Source organism: Perissodus microlepis, chromosome 23 (assembly GCF_051167445.1).
Source record: "Perissodus microlepis isolate ML-2025 ecotype Zambia chromosome 23, ASM5116744v1, whole genome shotgun sequence".
Taxonomy (NCBI): Eukaryota; Metazoa; Chordata; class Actinopteri; order Cichliformes; family Cichlidae; genus Perissodus; species Perissodus microlepis.
The window spans coordinates 33663076-33679114 of NC_140482.1; the positions used below are offsets into that span (position 1 = coordinate 33663076).

The 16039-nt window shown below is 38.7% G+C and overlaps 1 protein-coding gene across 5 annotated transcripts in view; it reads right to left on the bottom strand.

The window, feature by feature from the left end:
• The window catches only part of shroom2a (shroom family member 2a), a 46309-nt gene extending 30752 nt beyond the window's left edge, over positions 1-15557 (bottom strand). For 2 of the 5 annotated variants that reach the window (XM_084921214.1, XM_084921211.1), the window contains exons 1-3: positions 15265-15557; positions 13202-13415; positions 506-654 (exon numbers count right to left, since the gene is read on the bottom strand). In XM_084921214.1, coding sequence (XP_084777340.1) covers positions 506-654; positions 13202-13408 — 356 coding nt within the window. In that variant the 5' untranslated portion in view covers positions 13409-13415; positions 15265-15557. The other 3 variants (XM_084921215.1, XM_084921213.1, XM_084921212.1) reach the window with 3 other exon arrangements.
• Positions 15558-16039: the final 482 nt, after the last annotated feature.

Here is a 16039-nt window from a genome sequence, read left to right on the forward strand (position 1 = left end):
GAGAAAAGACAGTGACATGTGGCTAAAGTGCTGCAACACAATGAAAACAACACAATCAAGAAAAGCCTCATCATGGAGCATGTGAGACCAACTGGCGAAGATTTAAAAAAACAAACAAACAAACAAAAAAATCTCAGTGCCATATAAGGGGATTTGCCTAACAGCTTCCTCTTGTGTGTGCGTGCTTGCCACACCTTCCTGTGTGGGATCCAACAGAAAAAAAATGATGTCATCCATATCCCTACTTCCTTCTTCGAAACGTTTCGTCATGAACAACTTTCACACGCCACAAACTCCTAATGACTACGGGCTAAAACAACCTGGTAAAACAGGAACATCCAGCTGCTGGGAACTCAAATAGTGAAATCCCTGAAAGGCTGGACTGCATACACTCAAACAGCTGTGAGAAGTAGGATCCTCTATCTCCATGGTTGGAGTTGTTACCACAGCGACCCATCGGGCGAAGGGGATGTAAACATCCTGTAACTGGGGACAGGTTACCTACCTTTTCACCACCAGACTGAGGGTCTTGTGGGATCCCTTTACGAGGCAGATTGCCTCCTGTCTATATCCAGTCAGGGGAATCTCGTTGATGTTGACAAGCTCGTCTCCCACCTGCAGACCCACAGCTGCTGCTTTACTGCCCTCCTCAACCTGGAAAGCAGACACAAAACAGAGTTACTTCACCTTCAAGCAACCCAGTGGTGTTATAGGACCCTAGTTGTATGTTTATAAATGCAGTTGTGATCATTTTAAAATTATAAACACATTTTTCATAGTAATTGATCCAATGGTGTGGCAGGGATATTGGAAAGTCACGTGCAGATATATTTGTGTATGCTATTTAAGAATATACTTTACAACAATTTTCCAATTCTGATGGAACATTTCATTTGTTCAAATTATGACTAACCTTCCTGCTGCCTAATATTATGAATTTAGAAGCTCAATTTTTGCCTCTTTGGTATCAAAGAAAGTTGGTAACAAAGCCTTAATGATTTTGATTATAAATAAAATAGCCTTTAAATATCCGATATTCATAATCTTTTCACATTGAAATATGCTTGACTTTGTCAGCTCAAACGAAACTTCTTATATTTTTAAGAATTGTGTCAGGGTTCTGTTTATTTACTAGATTTATTTTGTAGTTAAATTTTCTTTTTTTTCACCTTTATGGTTTATTTGTTTTGTTTTTGTTCTGTTACATAATTGTGTGGGTTTTTTTTATTTTTTTATTACCAGTTTGTTTGTATAGATGTCCTTGACATCTGGAAGGATTTATCCAGTTAAAACATATTTTAGGCACTATAATGTTTTGCAGTGAACTGTGACTAACAGACCCCGAGTGGAGAGATTTACTGCTCCAGAAGCCTTGAGGCAGATACTCAATGCACAAGATAAAAACTGTTCAACCTGACTGATCTTTGTCAGTTAAATCCTTTTGGTATAAAAATGACTGGAAAGCAAAATTGTATAATGTACAGGTAGAGTACACATCATCTGGATAACATAAAAAAAAGTCCCCAAGGAATGGAGAAAAAAAAAAAGCTACTCTGAAGAGTTACTCTTCTGAGTAGTAAGAAAGAAATATATTATAAAAGGAAATTTCACTACAACAACTTACTTCTAAAAGTAAGTTACCAGATTAAAAAGGCAAAACAGTGAATTTCTTGGCTCTTTTGGGATGACTACATCTATGAACATAACGTTCCAAATTTAATTATCCTGAATGTAGCCAAGACAAAGAGTTTTCAATAGCCTACTTAACACAGGTCTGTAGACTTGTTCTGTTACTGCTGGACTTAAAAAAATATATTCTTGAAAAAAATGGAAACTAAATCAAATAAAAATGTTTGAATGTGTTGCCATTACAACTTTTATTTGGAGAGAAGAACAAGACCTCTTGAAAGTTTTATGTATGCAAGGAAAAAAAAACAAACTAATAAACTCCTCCATCAAAAAAAAAGAAGAAAGAAAAACAATAAAATGAATATTGATATAACAAAAGCTTGCCCGATGGGGTAGATTTTGCCCTTATAGTGATTATTGTTACATCATAGAATAGCTAACAGCTCCCTCTGTACAGAGTATACAGTTTACAAGAGACTTTTTATATCTTAGAGGCTCCCACTGCTGTGTTGTCAAAAAGATCAAGTATCCTGATACAAACTAAGCCTGGTGTTACTTACTGCCTCTCAGCACTTTGAAACTACTGATAAGCAAATCCCTGATATTTACTGTAGTTTTAAAAACCTTCTGGTGTGACCTTAAAATGTAATGCTTGTGTAACGGCTGCAAACACGAGATTTATTTCAGTGAATTCATTTAAATTAAACTGTTATATTCTTATTTATCTAATAAACTGTTTAAAATATTAAAAAAAGACAAACCTTTAAACCCAAATGTCTTGTAAATATGACATTTTAAATAAAGCCACATTTTATTTAGGATTATTAATTAAATAAACAATAAAAAAATGCTATGATTGTATGACTTTTGATTATCATAAACGTTAGTTTTAATTTGCAAATAGTGGCTAAATAAACAAATACATAATTGAAATACAAACACAGACTCACTTAGAGCCCAGACATAAATCTCTAAATACAGTGGCAAATATTCAACTACCGAGCCAACTATGCAGTATCACGCTGTCTGCCATACCAGTATAATACCAGTATGTTAACAGTATAAATTTTTACATGATATAAAAGTGTCACACTGAGATATCAATGACATACTGTGTGTTTATGCTCCGTAGTGTACACAGCAACAACCCAAACGTGTCTGAGTGTGAGCGCAGCGAGTCCGTCTCAGATGTCAGCTCCTTAGTTCCTTAGAAGGGAGCGACAGTGTTGTGAAAAATATCTGTTAATGTCTTGATTTCTTTTTAATTTTTGTTTCAGATCAAACTGTTTTTAATATTAGGCAAAGATAAAACAAGTAATTAGAAACCAACAAACTTGTTTCACCACTTGAGGCAAAAAGACACAGTTGAGTACAACTGGGATACCAAGGCACGTGAGGAGAAAATAACCATAGCGGGTGATATGTGGCCAAAAGTAAACAAACTGGCTCAAGCAAATGTCGCTGGAGCGCTCGTTAGCTGCACTCCTTATGACAGCAAACGGTGCAGAGCAGTGAGTAAAGGCTAATGTAACTGCATCCGTCTCACTGCTATTGGTACTACAATGGTGTGGCTGCTGCTGGCAAGTTGTGGTAGTAGATTCACTCTTTGAATTAGGCAGTGCGTTATCAATGATAGCAGGTCATGGGAAAAGGAGGATGGAAAATGCACTTCATTTTCCTTGAAATACTGTGACTGAATTCTGAGGCTATATTGCCTACTGCTAGGGTCAAATCAATGGATTGGTGTGGATTGGTTTATAAAACTGTATTAAACTATGTGTTTGGAGCACCGGGCCATTTCCTGTTGGCCCGAAGGCCATTTTTACCTGCCATGAACAGCGAGCCATGGCTCACCAGCAAGAAGGAGTGAGTTGACAAGCTTATGAAGAGTTTCATTTTAATGTTTTGTATTTCAGTCTAACAAATATTCTAAAATGTAGGCTGTTGGTATAAGATAATTCCTTTGTGTCTTTTAATGCTATGACTGCTGAGTTTTTGTGCATGGTCTGGCTTCAGAGTGATACATTTGATCCAAGGTAAATAAGAGCAGGTGTCCTTAAACACATTATTGAGGATAATGCTAACATCTAAAAATTGAATGTTGGTATCATACTAATAACACGCAGGGACAGAAATAGGTGTGCAAGTCCTTACTTTACAGCTTTTATAAAGACATCACCTTCCTTAGCTCATATTTAAAATGATTAACAAGCTTAAAGATGACTTTAATTATAGTTCTTTTTTCATATTGGCATTTTAAACATTGCTTATCGAACCACAATTTCACATTGTGATTCATCACCATGAAACACTTTCATTTTCAAAATGGCAACATAGCTACATTCTGCTTTTTTAATAAAATTCAACATTTTTAAAAATGTGTCAGAGCCGAGTCTCTTGCTGACATTCACTCTCTGTAGATTTTATAGAGTAGCAGTGACAGAACACACACTCCACTGTTTATCAAAATGAACAGCAGGCCAGCAGACTTCTAAAGAGACGAATCAAAGGCTATAAAACACTTCAAAAGGCTGCTGAACAAGCCGGTGGCGTGATGATGATGAAAAAACAAACTGTTCTGCGTTTGTTTGAGAGGGGAAAAAACACCTGGAATAACACAAAGGGATGTATAGCGAACACAGTGAACTTCTTTTAGATACACTGACTGAAGCACAGCTTACACAGATGGGAACCCTGACGTGAGAAATCGTGAGGGTTCAGAAGGTCAGAAACTCAGATGTGAGACGTGCACGATGGCATGATGGTCAGCGTGGAAAGAAAAGCTGCAAGACTTTGCTTGGCGGTTGGCACATTAACATACAAAAGTCGAAATCTGCAGCTGATTATCAGTCCTCCGAGCACTCAACCTGAGAGAGGGGGGCTGCATGACTCAACTGCACAAGTATGTGTAGGTTTACAGACCATTCCTTCTTATACAGCCTTTATCCTCAGAGCCCCAGATAGCACTAATCACACTGCAGCCTATTTTCATTTTTCTGTAACGCGGAGGTTCAGGCAGGGTGGATTTTTATGCTGGCTGGAGAGATTCCTGATCTGATCCTGATATGGTCATGCTTTCTGTAGAGAATCACTGATACATTTGCTGAGAGTTACAATGTTTAAAAGTGCTTACAAAACACCCTCAGTTTCACTGAAAGTTGAAACTATTCCCACTTGTAGAAACACTATAGCCTGTACTAAGAAACAGAAATCGCACTGAGTTTCCCGTGAAGGCAGTTTTAACTTAGTAGTTTTGGTTTGGGTAAAATTAACATAAAACGTCTTAAATAGAGGTGTCAGACACCAGGAAGCAAACGGTATAACGGTATAGAATAAATCTCGTGATGTTTTTCTTTCTCTAAACTTTCTCCCTTTTGTGGCCCCAATCACATTTATTCTTACTGAAGGCCAAGGGTGCTGGACTCATTTCAGATGTGAAAGGGGCCAAAAAGCATAAAAAATAAAAAAAATAAAATAAAAAAAAAAGGAAGAAGAAGAAAGTAAGAAGTTCATAAAAGTGGTGTGCTATGATTTAAATGTGGTATTTTGTGTTGGTTAATGATGGAGAAACCTAAACAGCCAAATATGGTAAGATTTAAAACTGCAGCAGCACATCAGCATGAAGAAAAACAAAAAGGATTCAGGATACTGCTCGGGTGAACTGTGGTGTCCTCATACCCCGTAACCATTTGTACTAGCGCTTGAGCCACGATGTACTTGCTGCAGTCTCATAAACGATAGGTGGTGCTAGTTTAGGAACAGAGGAAAGCAAAAAAGGAAACAAAACCATCGCTGAAGATGCTCAGGTTACAAGACAACTTGTGTGGCAGCAGTTGTGGAGTATGGCGAGTATGAATTACCGACACATCCACACAGGAGACAGGTGGATGTAAATGAAAATCAGTGAAAATTATAGCCAAAAAAAGCAAAATAAACTCATCCTGGATTAAGCGAGTCTTTACCAACTATGGGGGTGGCATATAGGGTTAACTGGGCAACTAGGACCAGAAGAATCCACTAGAGCAGCGGTCCCCAACCTTTTTTGCGCCACGGACTGGTTTATGCCCGACAATATTTTCACGGACCGGCCTTTAAGGTGTCGCGGATAAATACAACAAAATAAAACTAGTACCGGTACCGAAAAAAAGAAGATTTATTCATAACACGCGTGAAAAGACCCAGGAAAACCGAGTTAACGATAAAAACGATAACAAAATAACGCTGAAAACCGATAAAAACCCTGAAAACCATACATTTCACACCTGAGCCTCAACTCTCGCGGCCCGGTACCGGTCCGAGGCCCGGGGGTTGGGGACCACTGCACTAGAGGCCAACCTTCAGCTAAAAAGATATGAGGTGCTGTCAACGAATAGTCTGAATATGTTTACATAATCAAATACTTGAAGTTCTTTAGTCTTGCTAACGCTTTCAGGGTATTTTTATATGTAAGAGTAACAGATAATAGCTGTAGCTTGCACATGAAAAAAATACATATACAACCTCATACTTGACAGGTGCTAAGAGAGAAGTGGGGCATAAAACCTATTTAAATGCCCACTCGCAACTGATACAGTGGCATACTCGGGAGCTGGCAGGTGAAAGAGCATTTAATGTTTGACTTGTGTTCCTATATGCGCAGGAACACTAACTTTTACATCAAAGAAGGACAGAAACAAGTTTAAAAAATACCTTTAAAAAAAAAGAACTTTCAGTATAAAAATTGAGGTAAAAACTGTTTTCTTCAAACTGCTGTTTAGGCAGTGCACATACAAGAAAAGCTGTTTTCAAGATCAGCAACTTGCCCATGACACCCTTGGGCTACATGCAAGTCTCTTCATTTCATACAAATTAACACGAAACAGAAGGAAAAGAAGATTTGAATAATGTAAATCTAACGGTTCCAGAGAACAGCTTAAAAACCACACAAAATGTCAAGGCTTTTGTTCATATGACATGAAGGCAGGGGATTCACACTGCTTCTTCCAGCATGTTTCACCATTAAAGCTCAATCAGCAAGAACCATACCATGCCCTTTGTTTACCATCTCCTTTCAGGCTGCAATCAGTATGACTGCAGCCATCCTGGACTCCTCAAAAATAGCCCTCTGTCCCCATGTGGTTCATGAAGGGAAGGATGTGGTGGCGATGAGGGTAAGGGATGAGTCTTTTCTGCTGACAGATCTCCTGCGCAGTGTGCTGAACGCACAGCTTATGTATCGTGTTTGCACACATCACTAAGAATAGTCATTGTACTTTGACAAAGCTCGAGCAAGGAAGGAGGAAAAAAAACTCACTGAAAGTAACCCCAAAGTGAACTTTTTTTCAATAATATTGAGCACTTTTTAAGACACTTTACAAACATCTGCTTGTGACCCACACATCTGTGACAGTTATTCACCTTGATATTTTATTGCCATCAATTCCAAGCAGGCGGGAATAAATTACTGGACACCATTTCTGTCATGACACTTTCAGAAGTACAAGTGATAGAAGAGTATTCACACTTCTTTTGAACAATCTGTACCAACTATTTTTGAGTATGTTTAAAATTATATGCTCTAAATCCATATGGCGTACTAAAAAACAAACACAAAACTGAATATGGAACGGTTTCCAAACAAATACCAGAGCAATCCGCTGCTTCTTCAGCCAGACTTTCATCCTGTGGCTGAACTCCAACTCAGACTAGAGCTGGTCACCATTGTTCTGTTGATTAATTTGGTGTAGCAGCACTCAAAGTAACTGTCCACTTGATGTAGGTTTTGGTTAAAGTGGATCTTCAGAACCTGTGCTCTGTACTATGAACCAAGTTCAACATACCCAAGATATGAATTCCTCAAAGTTTCTTTTTGGGGTGGCTTAGGCTCAAGATGTACAACAGATCATTCATCAATAAGAAGGTTGGCGATCCGATCCCTAGCTGCTCTAGCCTCCTTGCCAAAGCATGCAAGATATGAGGTTCCTGACAGACATCTCTCTGTTCTGAAGTCTTTTGCCCCACATGAACCATAATCCTGCTCTATGAATCATCGTTTCTTAAGAGGTTGAGCAACTCTAGAGCACTCAAAACTACGCGGTCACAAAGAGGATTCATTAATTGCTAAAACCTGTTCACCTGCGCGTGATTTATCACAGCATGTAAGCACAGAGACACTGAAGGATGTCTTTAAGAGCAAGCTATATGTTGCTACATATAAAATGTAGCCCTTAGTGGAGGAAACATATTAGTGCTGCATACCCAGCTGTCTCGTGTAAAACAGGATTATTTAAGTTTACTGGGGCTAAGGGCTTTAAGTCCACGAAGACCTTGAGCATAACTGAGCTATGAGAAGAATGTTCAGAATTTTAATTAGATCCAGGATATTTTTAACCAGTAGCCTGAACCTGTCATCAAACTCTGGGCCCATTTACAATAAAATATTTAAGTGAAGGGACCTAAGAGAAAAAGAGCCAACAAAAGTACTGATTTAAGCAGACAAATAGGGAGACTATGCACTTTTGGTTGATACATGAAAGACATACTTGCCAAAACCAAATTAGGTGCTTAATGCTCATTACTCACACTGAAACTGGATTTCACAAAAAGTCATGGACCTATTAGAAACCAAAACTTAGAGGAAAAACTATGAACTGTAAAGAGAGGTGTAGTTTATTAAGACCGAAGCCTTGATGGCACAATGTCAGTATTTTTCTTTGTTTTTTCATGTTGGGTTAGGTCAGTGATGCCATTTACATCAATCAACTTCCCTGTGAACTGGCTGAAACTGACTCTCACTAACAGTTTTTATAGTCAATGTTTTCACATTAATATAGCAATAAAACTCAAGATTCAAGGATAACCTTTATTGTCAAAGCACTGCAGTGCAGAAACAATGAACCTGGGTAGGCAATCCTTGGTTACCCTTCGCAAAAAGTGGATTCTCTCCACAATCGTTTATGGTCACTGGACTCAGAGCATTTCTTTTCTTTCTGAAATCTGCCACGATCTCCTCGGTCTTGCTGTTGAGCCTAAGACTGCTACTGGAGCTGCCATGTTCATTACCTCTCGCCTGTATGTATTCTCATTGTTGGAGAGCAAACCAATGTCTGTTGGGTCATCTGTTCTGTCATCTTGTTTGACAGTAAAGATTATGGATAAAGAGTGAATACGGAAGAAGGCTCAACCTAGACCTCCTGGGGAAGGCCTGTGCTGATGGTGATAGTGGGAGATGTGTTTGAGTAACCTGAAATTCTGTAGAGGGTTCCTGGAGGTACGGTTACATTTTTCTGTTTAATGCCATGCTTTACGTCAACACTCACTAGAGAACAACTCATGCGTCACCAGACCAAGATAAGCCAACGTTTCTAGTTAGAAATTGCTGTGACAGTCTCCGTGTACTGATAAAAGGCATCTATCCATCTATTTTCTGCCTCTTATAGGACAAAACAGCTGAGCAGAGTGGAGGTTTGCTAATGACTTGGAAGTCTGGAGCTATTGCGGTGATTACTGGTTTATTTTCAGGTAGCATTAGCAAAGAAATATCTCCAGTGTGGAACAGGGTAAAGCCCTGAATGCATTGTTTAGATTAGTGTAAACACAATCCAGTACATTCTTGCGCCTTGTATGACACTTGACACTCCGGTGAAATTAACGAAAAGGTGTTAGCCTGGTTAAAGTCCATAGTGACAGTGAAAACTTCTTCTGGATGCAAGTTCTGATATTTGCTAATGGCAAAGTGTAACATTTCATGTACTAACGTAGCATTAGTTTGCAGTGTTATTTAGACTGCAATTATCCCTTGAGATGATAGAAAGGCCAGGACCTAACCATGATGTATTCTAGGTCTGGAATACACCATACAATCATACTTTGCAATGTTATTCTCAGTTGTACTTCATCCAACCTTTTAACAATGGAGCAATTATGGTTGGATGGCAAGAAATATGGTTGGATGTGGTAATTTGTGAGGTGCAGCCTTCAGCTTGGAATATAGCCCCGCTCCCTTTCTGATGTGCTGCCATCGGGGCCCTTATTTGGCATCTGTCTGCTTGGATCGTAATCCAAGCAGATCACGTTACTGGAGAAATCTCAAATCAAATTAATTTTCACTCAAAAATATGAGCTACAAGCAAACACTATAAGACTGAGATGGCTGTAGGTTACTTCTACTTCAATGGTGCAGTCCAGAGTGATGAGGAGGAGAAAGAAAATAAACAATAACAGAACTACTACTAGCACCAAGCTGCTGGTTCTGTGTATTTCAGGAAATCAATTAAACTGCCATTTTTGGATACATAAAATATTATATTAACTATTAACATCCACTACTGTTCGAACTACTGATTTAACCCACTAACATAATAAGGTCCAGGCTGTCATCACTGATAACCCCAAGCTTAACTCTCTGCTATCGAAACATGTACTTTGTTTTTTAAAAACTGTTCTCAGAAGACTTGGGGAAACAAAACAAAATTATCATTCTAACTGGAACACATCAAAAACTATTCAAATGCTTTTTCCCTAAAAGGGGAAAAAAACAAGGTGAGGGTTTGTGTCATCACTGATGAAGTTTTAGACCTCACAGGGTTGACTGGGGCTGAATGTTAAATTGGATACTGGAAAGTAAGTTGAACTTTGTGTGAAGTACAGGAAACTACCAAAGGTGTGAAGTTCCTGCATTGTCATGCTTGAGTTCTGATACAGCGATACTGTATCTATGACACAGCCTGACGGGTACTTTCCCAGAAATATGAAGAGATGTAATCATGACACAGACCCTAACATTATGCAGTATAAACACAGTATTTTGATAAGCACAAAGAAAATAATGGGATAATGTGAATTTTCATAACTCTAACAATCCGTGTATGGACTTGGCTGGTAATAAAGTGTCCTCTTTTCCACTGTGTCAGTAAACATAACTCTTGTTCAACATTTAGCAGCTTCAAGTTAAACATGATCAGTTTCACTCGTGATAGCAGAGCAATGCAAACACACCAGCCTTGAGTATAAACGCAAGCAACATCACGATGGAAGAGATTCAGCTTAGTGTACTACAAATGTAGTTGTACATGGTCTAGCAGCACACCACTAGTCTAACTTTTCTCTGTAACGAAGTTATCTTAAGTTCTCCCCCCAGAGCATTACTGTTAAACTGTAAATTGAACAACTATTGAGAGTTCATTCTAGCTCTCACTCTTGCACATGAAGGCACAAAAACAGCCAACAAAGTATTGTGATGGTTATGTCGACACACGACCTGAAAAACTAAAACTAAAGACAATTCCTCTCTTCCCATTCCATTTTAATACATTTCTTTACGTAATAATATTTAAGTTAGATTGTGTTTCTTTATTAAATACAGCATTTTTACATGACTTGTTTTATTAGTTTTTGTTCACAGTGTTCCAACTAATCTGCACTTTCACCTACGTGTGTCATTGTTTGGGCAAAAGGGAGAAATGCTCTTAATTTTTTTGCTCCTATCAATCACAAAAAACACGAGGTTTACTTGCATCTTCATCTAGTTAACCCAAATAATTCACCAACCCACTTTCATAAATCACTGCTTATAATCTGCGAGCCACTCCAAAAGAGCACAAATCACTAACCCCAATTTAATTCATCCCATCATGCCATTCCAATAGGCTTCAAACTGTCATGGATAATTCACTACATTTAGAAAATCAAACAAAGCAGCATTCCTCCCCAGATCCTGGCACCACAAGCTTTCCTCCAAATAAAATCTAACCCAGCACAGAAGTAAGAGAAAGCAAATATCCAGGTGAGATAATAATAACACTGACCAGAGGCTAAGTGACAGCTAACTAAACTCTGTTAAATCCTAGCCATGACTAATTCACTTATAAGATTATTAAGAAAAATTACACCAACTAGGAAAGAGTCTGAAAAAAATCTATTAAATATTTTACAGATAAAAAGCTGCAAGTAAAGAGTTAACATCTCACCATCTGATCCAAACAGGTCCGCTTCTGTTGGTCCTTATTATGATGTTCAGGGCCAAAACATTAGTAATAAATACTGACACCAACAAACCAAAAAACTGCAGCATACCATGAAATGGATGGCTCGTAAACAGTCAGGATGCGAGTCATTTCAATCACGTTTGCACGTTTGTGGGGTGGCAGTGGTCCTAAGTGTCCTGTGGTGGAGTTTCATCCATCTGGGATGGACTTTGGAACGTCAACACAGGAATGGCAAACTAAGACCAAGCAGTGCCACAGCTCCCAACAAACAGCAGCTGGTATTTTACCGAGTCAAATAACTAGCAAGGTCTTTTGTTGTCAATCATTACACAGTCAACAGAGAAATGAGCTTACAGTGAGGGTTCATTGAGGTCTGAGAGCTGACTGGCAGGCTCTGTGGTTACACACTCTCCTTCTCCTGGGTGCTGTACGCAAACTGCAGCTCACGTAAACACCCACATAGCAAATGAGATATGGTGCTTGACCTGTTTAATGTTTAGGTTTCGGGGATTTAAAATGCTGACTTTAGTCAAATAACAGCAGCTCACACTGAAATATTACACAAGAAACTGAAAAAAAAAAAAAAATATGAAAACACATGTATGAATGAAGTCTGTACCAGGGATGGGCAACATCCTTCTTCAGAGGGGCAGACTGATTTTGATTTAGTAATCAAAGAGCACCACACTGAATAACATAATACACATTGTTAGTGGTTTTTCCTTCATATTAAAAGGACAATCCACATTCTCTTAGTCTTAAAAGTTCAGTCAACACCACACAGTGCGCACCGACCCTTCCCATCTCATTTTCCTGTTTTAGCAGGCTGGTCGCTGTTACACTCATCCTGCGATTGGACGAACTAACTCCACCGTCCTGAACTGCAGCTGGTGACGGTCAGCCTTATTCTGCTGTGAGATGCTGCCCAGAGCTCTCTGAGGCAAACCATAGCCCAAGATGATGGAGCTTGAGTCCATCTGAGGGATGAGAGGCTCAGTGAAGAATCAGCTGATATTTGCTCTGTTTTTTTAATGCAGGTGCACTGTTCCTGTTCAAGGTAGACTTTTTAAAAAAAATGTTGTTTTAAATAGAGAGAGAGAGAGCGAGAGAGAGACATGTAAAGGCCCCCTGGGTCGGACTTGAAGCTGGAGCGGCCGCTCTCAGCCGTATGGCACGTGGTCAGTGCCCTCAAGCTACACTTTTTATTGATTGTTTTTTTGTTTCGTTTTTTTGAAGCGGGGAGGTTGTTTTGTGTGAGGACATCAGCAGCCCAATTGAGATGGTCAATTTGTTGTCTTTTGTCCATGGGTGATCTATGACAGCTATTGAAAATGTACCAAACCACATAATGATTTATAACATTTCTTTAAAGTCCTTAAATCAAAATTGAGCAATACATCAGACTAAAACTTTGACCTCTACGTCCCTATGAAAAATCAGAGCATGGCATCACTGTCTGAATAAAAAAAACATTTAAAAAGATGAAATTCAAAAGCTTGATTAGATTTTTTTTAAAAAAAGCATTAAATCCTGCTCTCTGACTCACAAACTCAGCACCTTAACTCTCACCTGTGTTTACTATAAAAAGACTAAATGAAAATATTTACCTTGGTTATGAGCAGTGGCTCCCGGTGTTCAAGTCCCCCTCTGAGCGTGAACCCCCACGGGGCACCTCCTGACAGAAATACTTCCACCAGCTTGAAGCTCTCACAGTCTCTGCTCCTCTGATCCAGATCTCCTGATTTCTGCACCACATGCCAAAAGCTCTCCGTTTCTGTACAGCGCAGATCATTTTTATATCCTTCAGCATCCATTGTACTTCTATAAAAGTAAAAAAAGGAGAGATAGATATCCAGTCAATATATCATAATGGGTACCGTTCTAAAATAATAGTTTACCACAGGGGACTGTTTCCATAAGGCTTATTGTTTGGTCCAGTCTATTTCTGCAGACTTTCCAACACATACCATTTTAGCACAGTTTGTCCCAGTGATATGCTGATGACACAAAGCTGTAACTCCCATTGAAATCAACTCAATGAACTCATCACTTTCTGCATCTCTTCCACTGGCTAAAAAATAAACTACTGACTTTTTATTAATAATGTGTCACATACCAGTGGCTGGAAAAACTTAAAGACTCTGAATTAGACTGGTTGATAAGATGTTTCACTGTAAATTAAGAGCTATGTAACCACTGCAGTTTGTCACCAAGATCACACAAAAACTACCACAGCCATACAGACACTTACTGTAATTTTTGAGGTCCAGAAGTATTTTTAGAGCCCAAGTATCATATACACCTCATAGGATTCATATCTTCCTTCAAAAGACATAAGTTCTTGAGGTGAATAAAGGGCCTAAAGGGCATAGAATAAAATGCTATCTTTTAGTCGAAGGCATTTTGAAGATCCGTAGGACTAGAAAAGCACTTCATAAACACCAGTTCATCTCCAGTTTTCATATGAGACAACATACATGATGCCTTTTAGCACAGAACACATCCTGACTAAAAGATGGGCCTGGTATCAAAATGTAGGTAAAAAGGGGGACCTTTGAAATAATGTAACATGTTTTCACCAGCCACCTATCCCATATGCAGATATGTCATATAAAAGTCTACCCAAAATTTTGCCGTTTTTGAAGTTTTCCTCCAGTGAATCATCAGAAAACAGGCAAAAGTTCCAGAGTGCCAGTGACTGTTTCTGTTACTCCGTTTCACAGACATTAAATTGATACAGCTGCTATTGAAACTCTGTTATATCCCATGATAATGATGCTCAGAGCTGATTATAGAAAAAAAAAAATGGCCCAAACAAAGATTTTGGCTTTTGATTGACTTCGCAGTACTTTGTGACAGAGCATAAAGTGTTTTTCAGCCATGAAAAATGTATGTAGATATCTCCCGTTGATATGAACTTATGAGGGTTTAAAAATGCTTGAGAAAACTACATTTCAACCCACCCGTATGTACTTCGAGGAACTCCAATTCTGAAAAAAATTCAGGAAATGAAGACAAAACTTTATTTAATATACTAAAATTGCTGAACAAAATAACATAAGTTGATTTTATATGAAATGAGCCACAGTGCACATTAGATTATATAAAAAAGTGATGAGACAGTAAACAAATTAAGAAATAAAAGGGAAACTGGGAAAGTAAAAACACTTTGGAAGCTGAACTGAGCGGAACTATAAGAAAAAAGACATATTTAAAACTAAATAAAAACGCCTGAAAAATAACACGGACTCTGGTTACAGTGACAGAACATTGGATTTAGGGCTCTTATTTTGAAAGGAACCTACCACGAACATGCAGACTTTCATTTATTAAATTATTTAAGTCATAAAATATCTTCTGCGTCCATCTGTACGGAGCTCTGCGAGACTAAAGCAGGAAACCTGTAACACCTGTTGTTGTCAAACTGCAGACAGGGTGATTTAAACTTAATGCTCTTACATGCGAGAGAATTAAACGCACCAGCAGCACAATGGAAACCATCCTCGGCTCAACCACCAAATAAGCCGAGTAACACCGACCTGGTCGCTCACATAGGCAACACAAACTTCGTCCCACACCAGCAAAATCAAACAAACTCACCTACTCCATGAGGTGCGCAGCTATTGTGGGAAAAATATTACAAAAGTCGCTCTGAAACGGCGGACCTTACCTGAGAATCCAAGTTTTGGATGAACCGGTGAACAGGAAAGCTTCGTCGGGTTGGCACGGAGTAATATCCCAGGTTTACGTTACACATACTTCATCTTTTTTAACTGGTTTTATTTTAAAAGGAACAACTTTTTAAAAAAAAGAAATCGTACGCTAACTCTTAAACGAAGTGGCGACCTTACGCTGTTTCAAACGCAGCAGCCCCAGCCGTATCCTCCTACTTCATGTTACAAACCGAGAACGACACACTGACACACTCGGGAGAGGTTAAATCAGCTAAGCTAAACTAGCTCCATCCATGGACTGCAGGGATAACAAGTGTAGCAGAACAAAGCTGCAGCGCAAGCGCGACACCTACCGTTAGCCAAAAGGAAAGGCGGGAAGAACAAGCAAGTGCAATCTAAAACGGCTAATTTTAGTAATAATATTAAATAAAAACTGATAAACACGTTACGTAATAACTATACCTATATTTCTACTTTCCCACTTTATTTAGCCAAATAAATAACCTCTCATTTGGGTTTTAATCATGGACAGAGACAGAATTAAAATCTGTGGGAGAATTCTTTTATTAGCTAATGTGGAATTTGAATGCAGCAGCACATCTCAAAGAAGTTGGGACAGGTGCAAAACAACTCTGGAAAAGTAAGAAGTACTAAAATAAAACAGCTGGAGTAACATTTCATAACTAATCAGACTGTCAGCAGTTCAGTACCATGATTGCATATAAAAACAGCAGCTTAAAGAGGCACAGGTTCTCAGAAGTAAAGATGGGC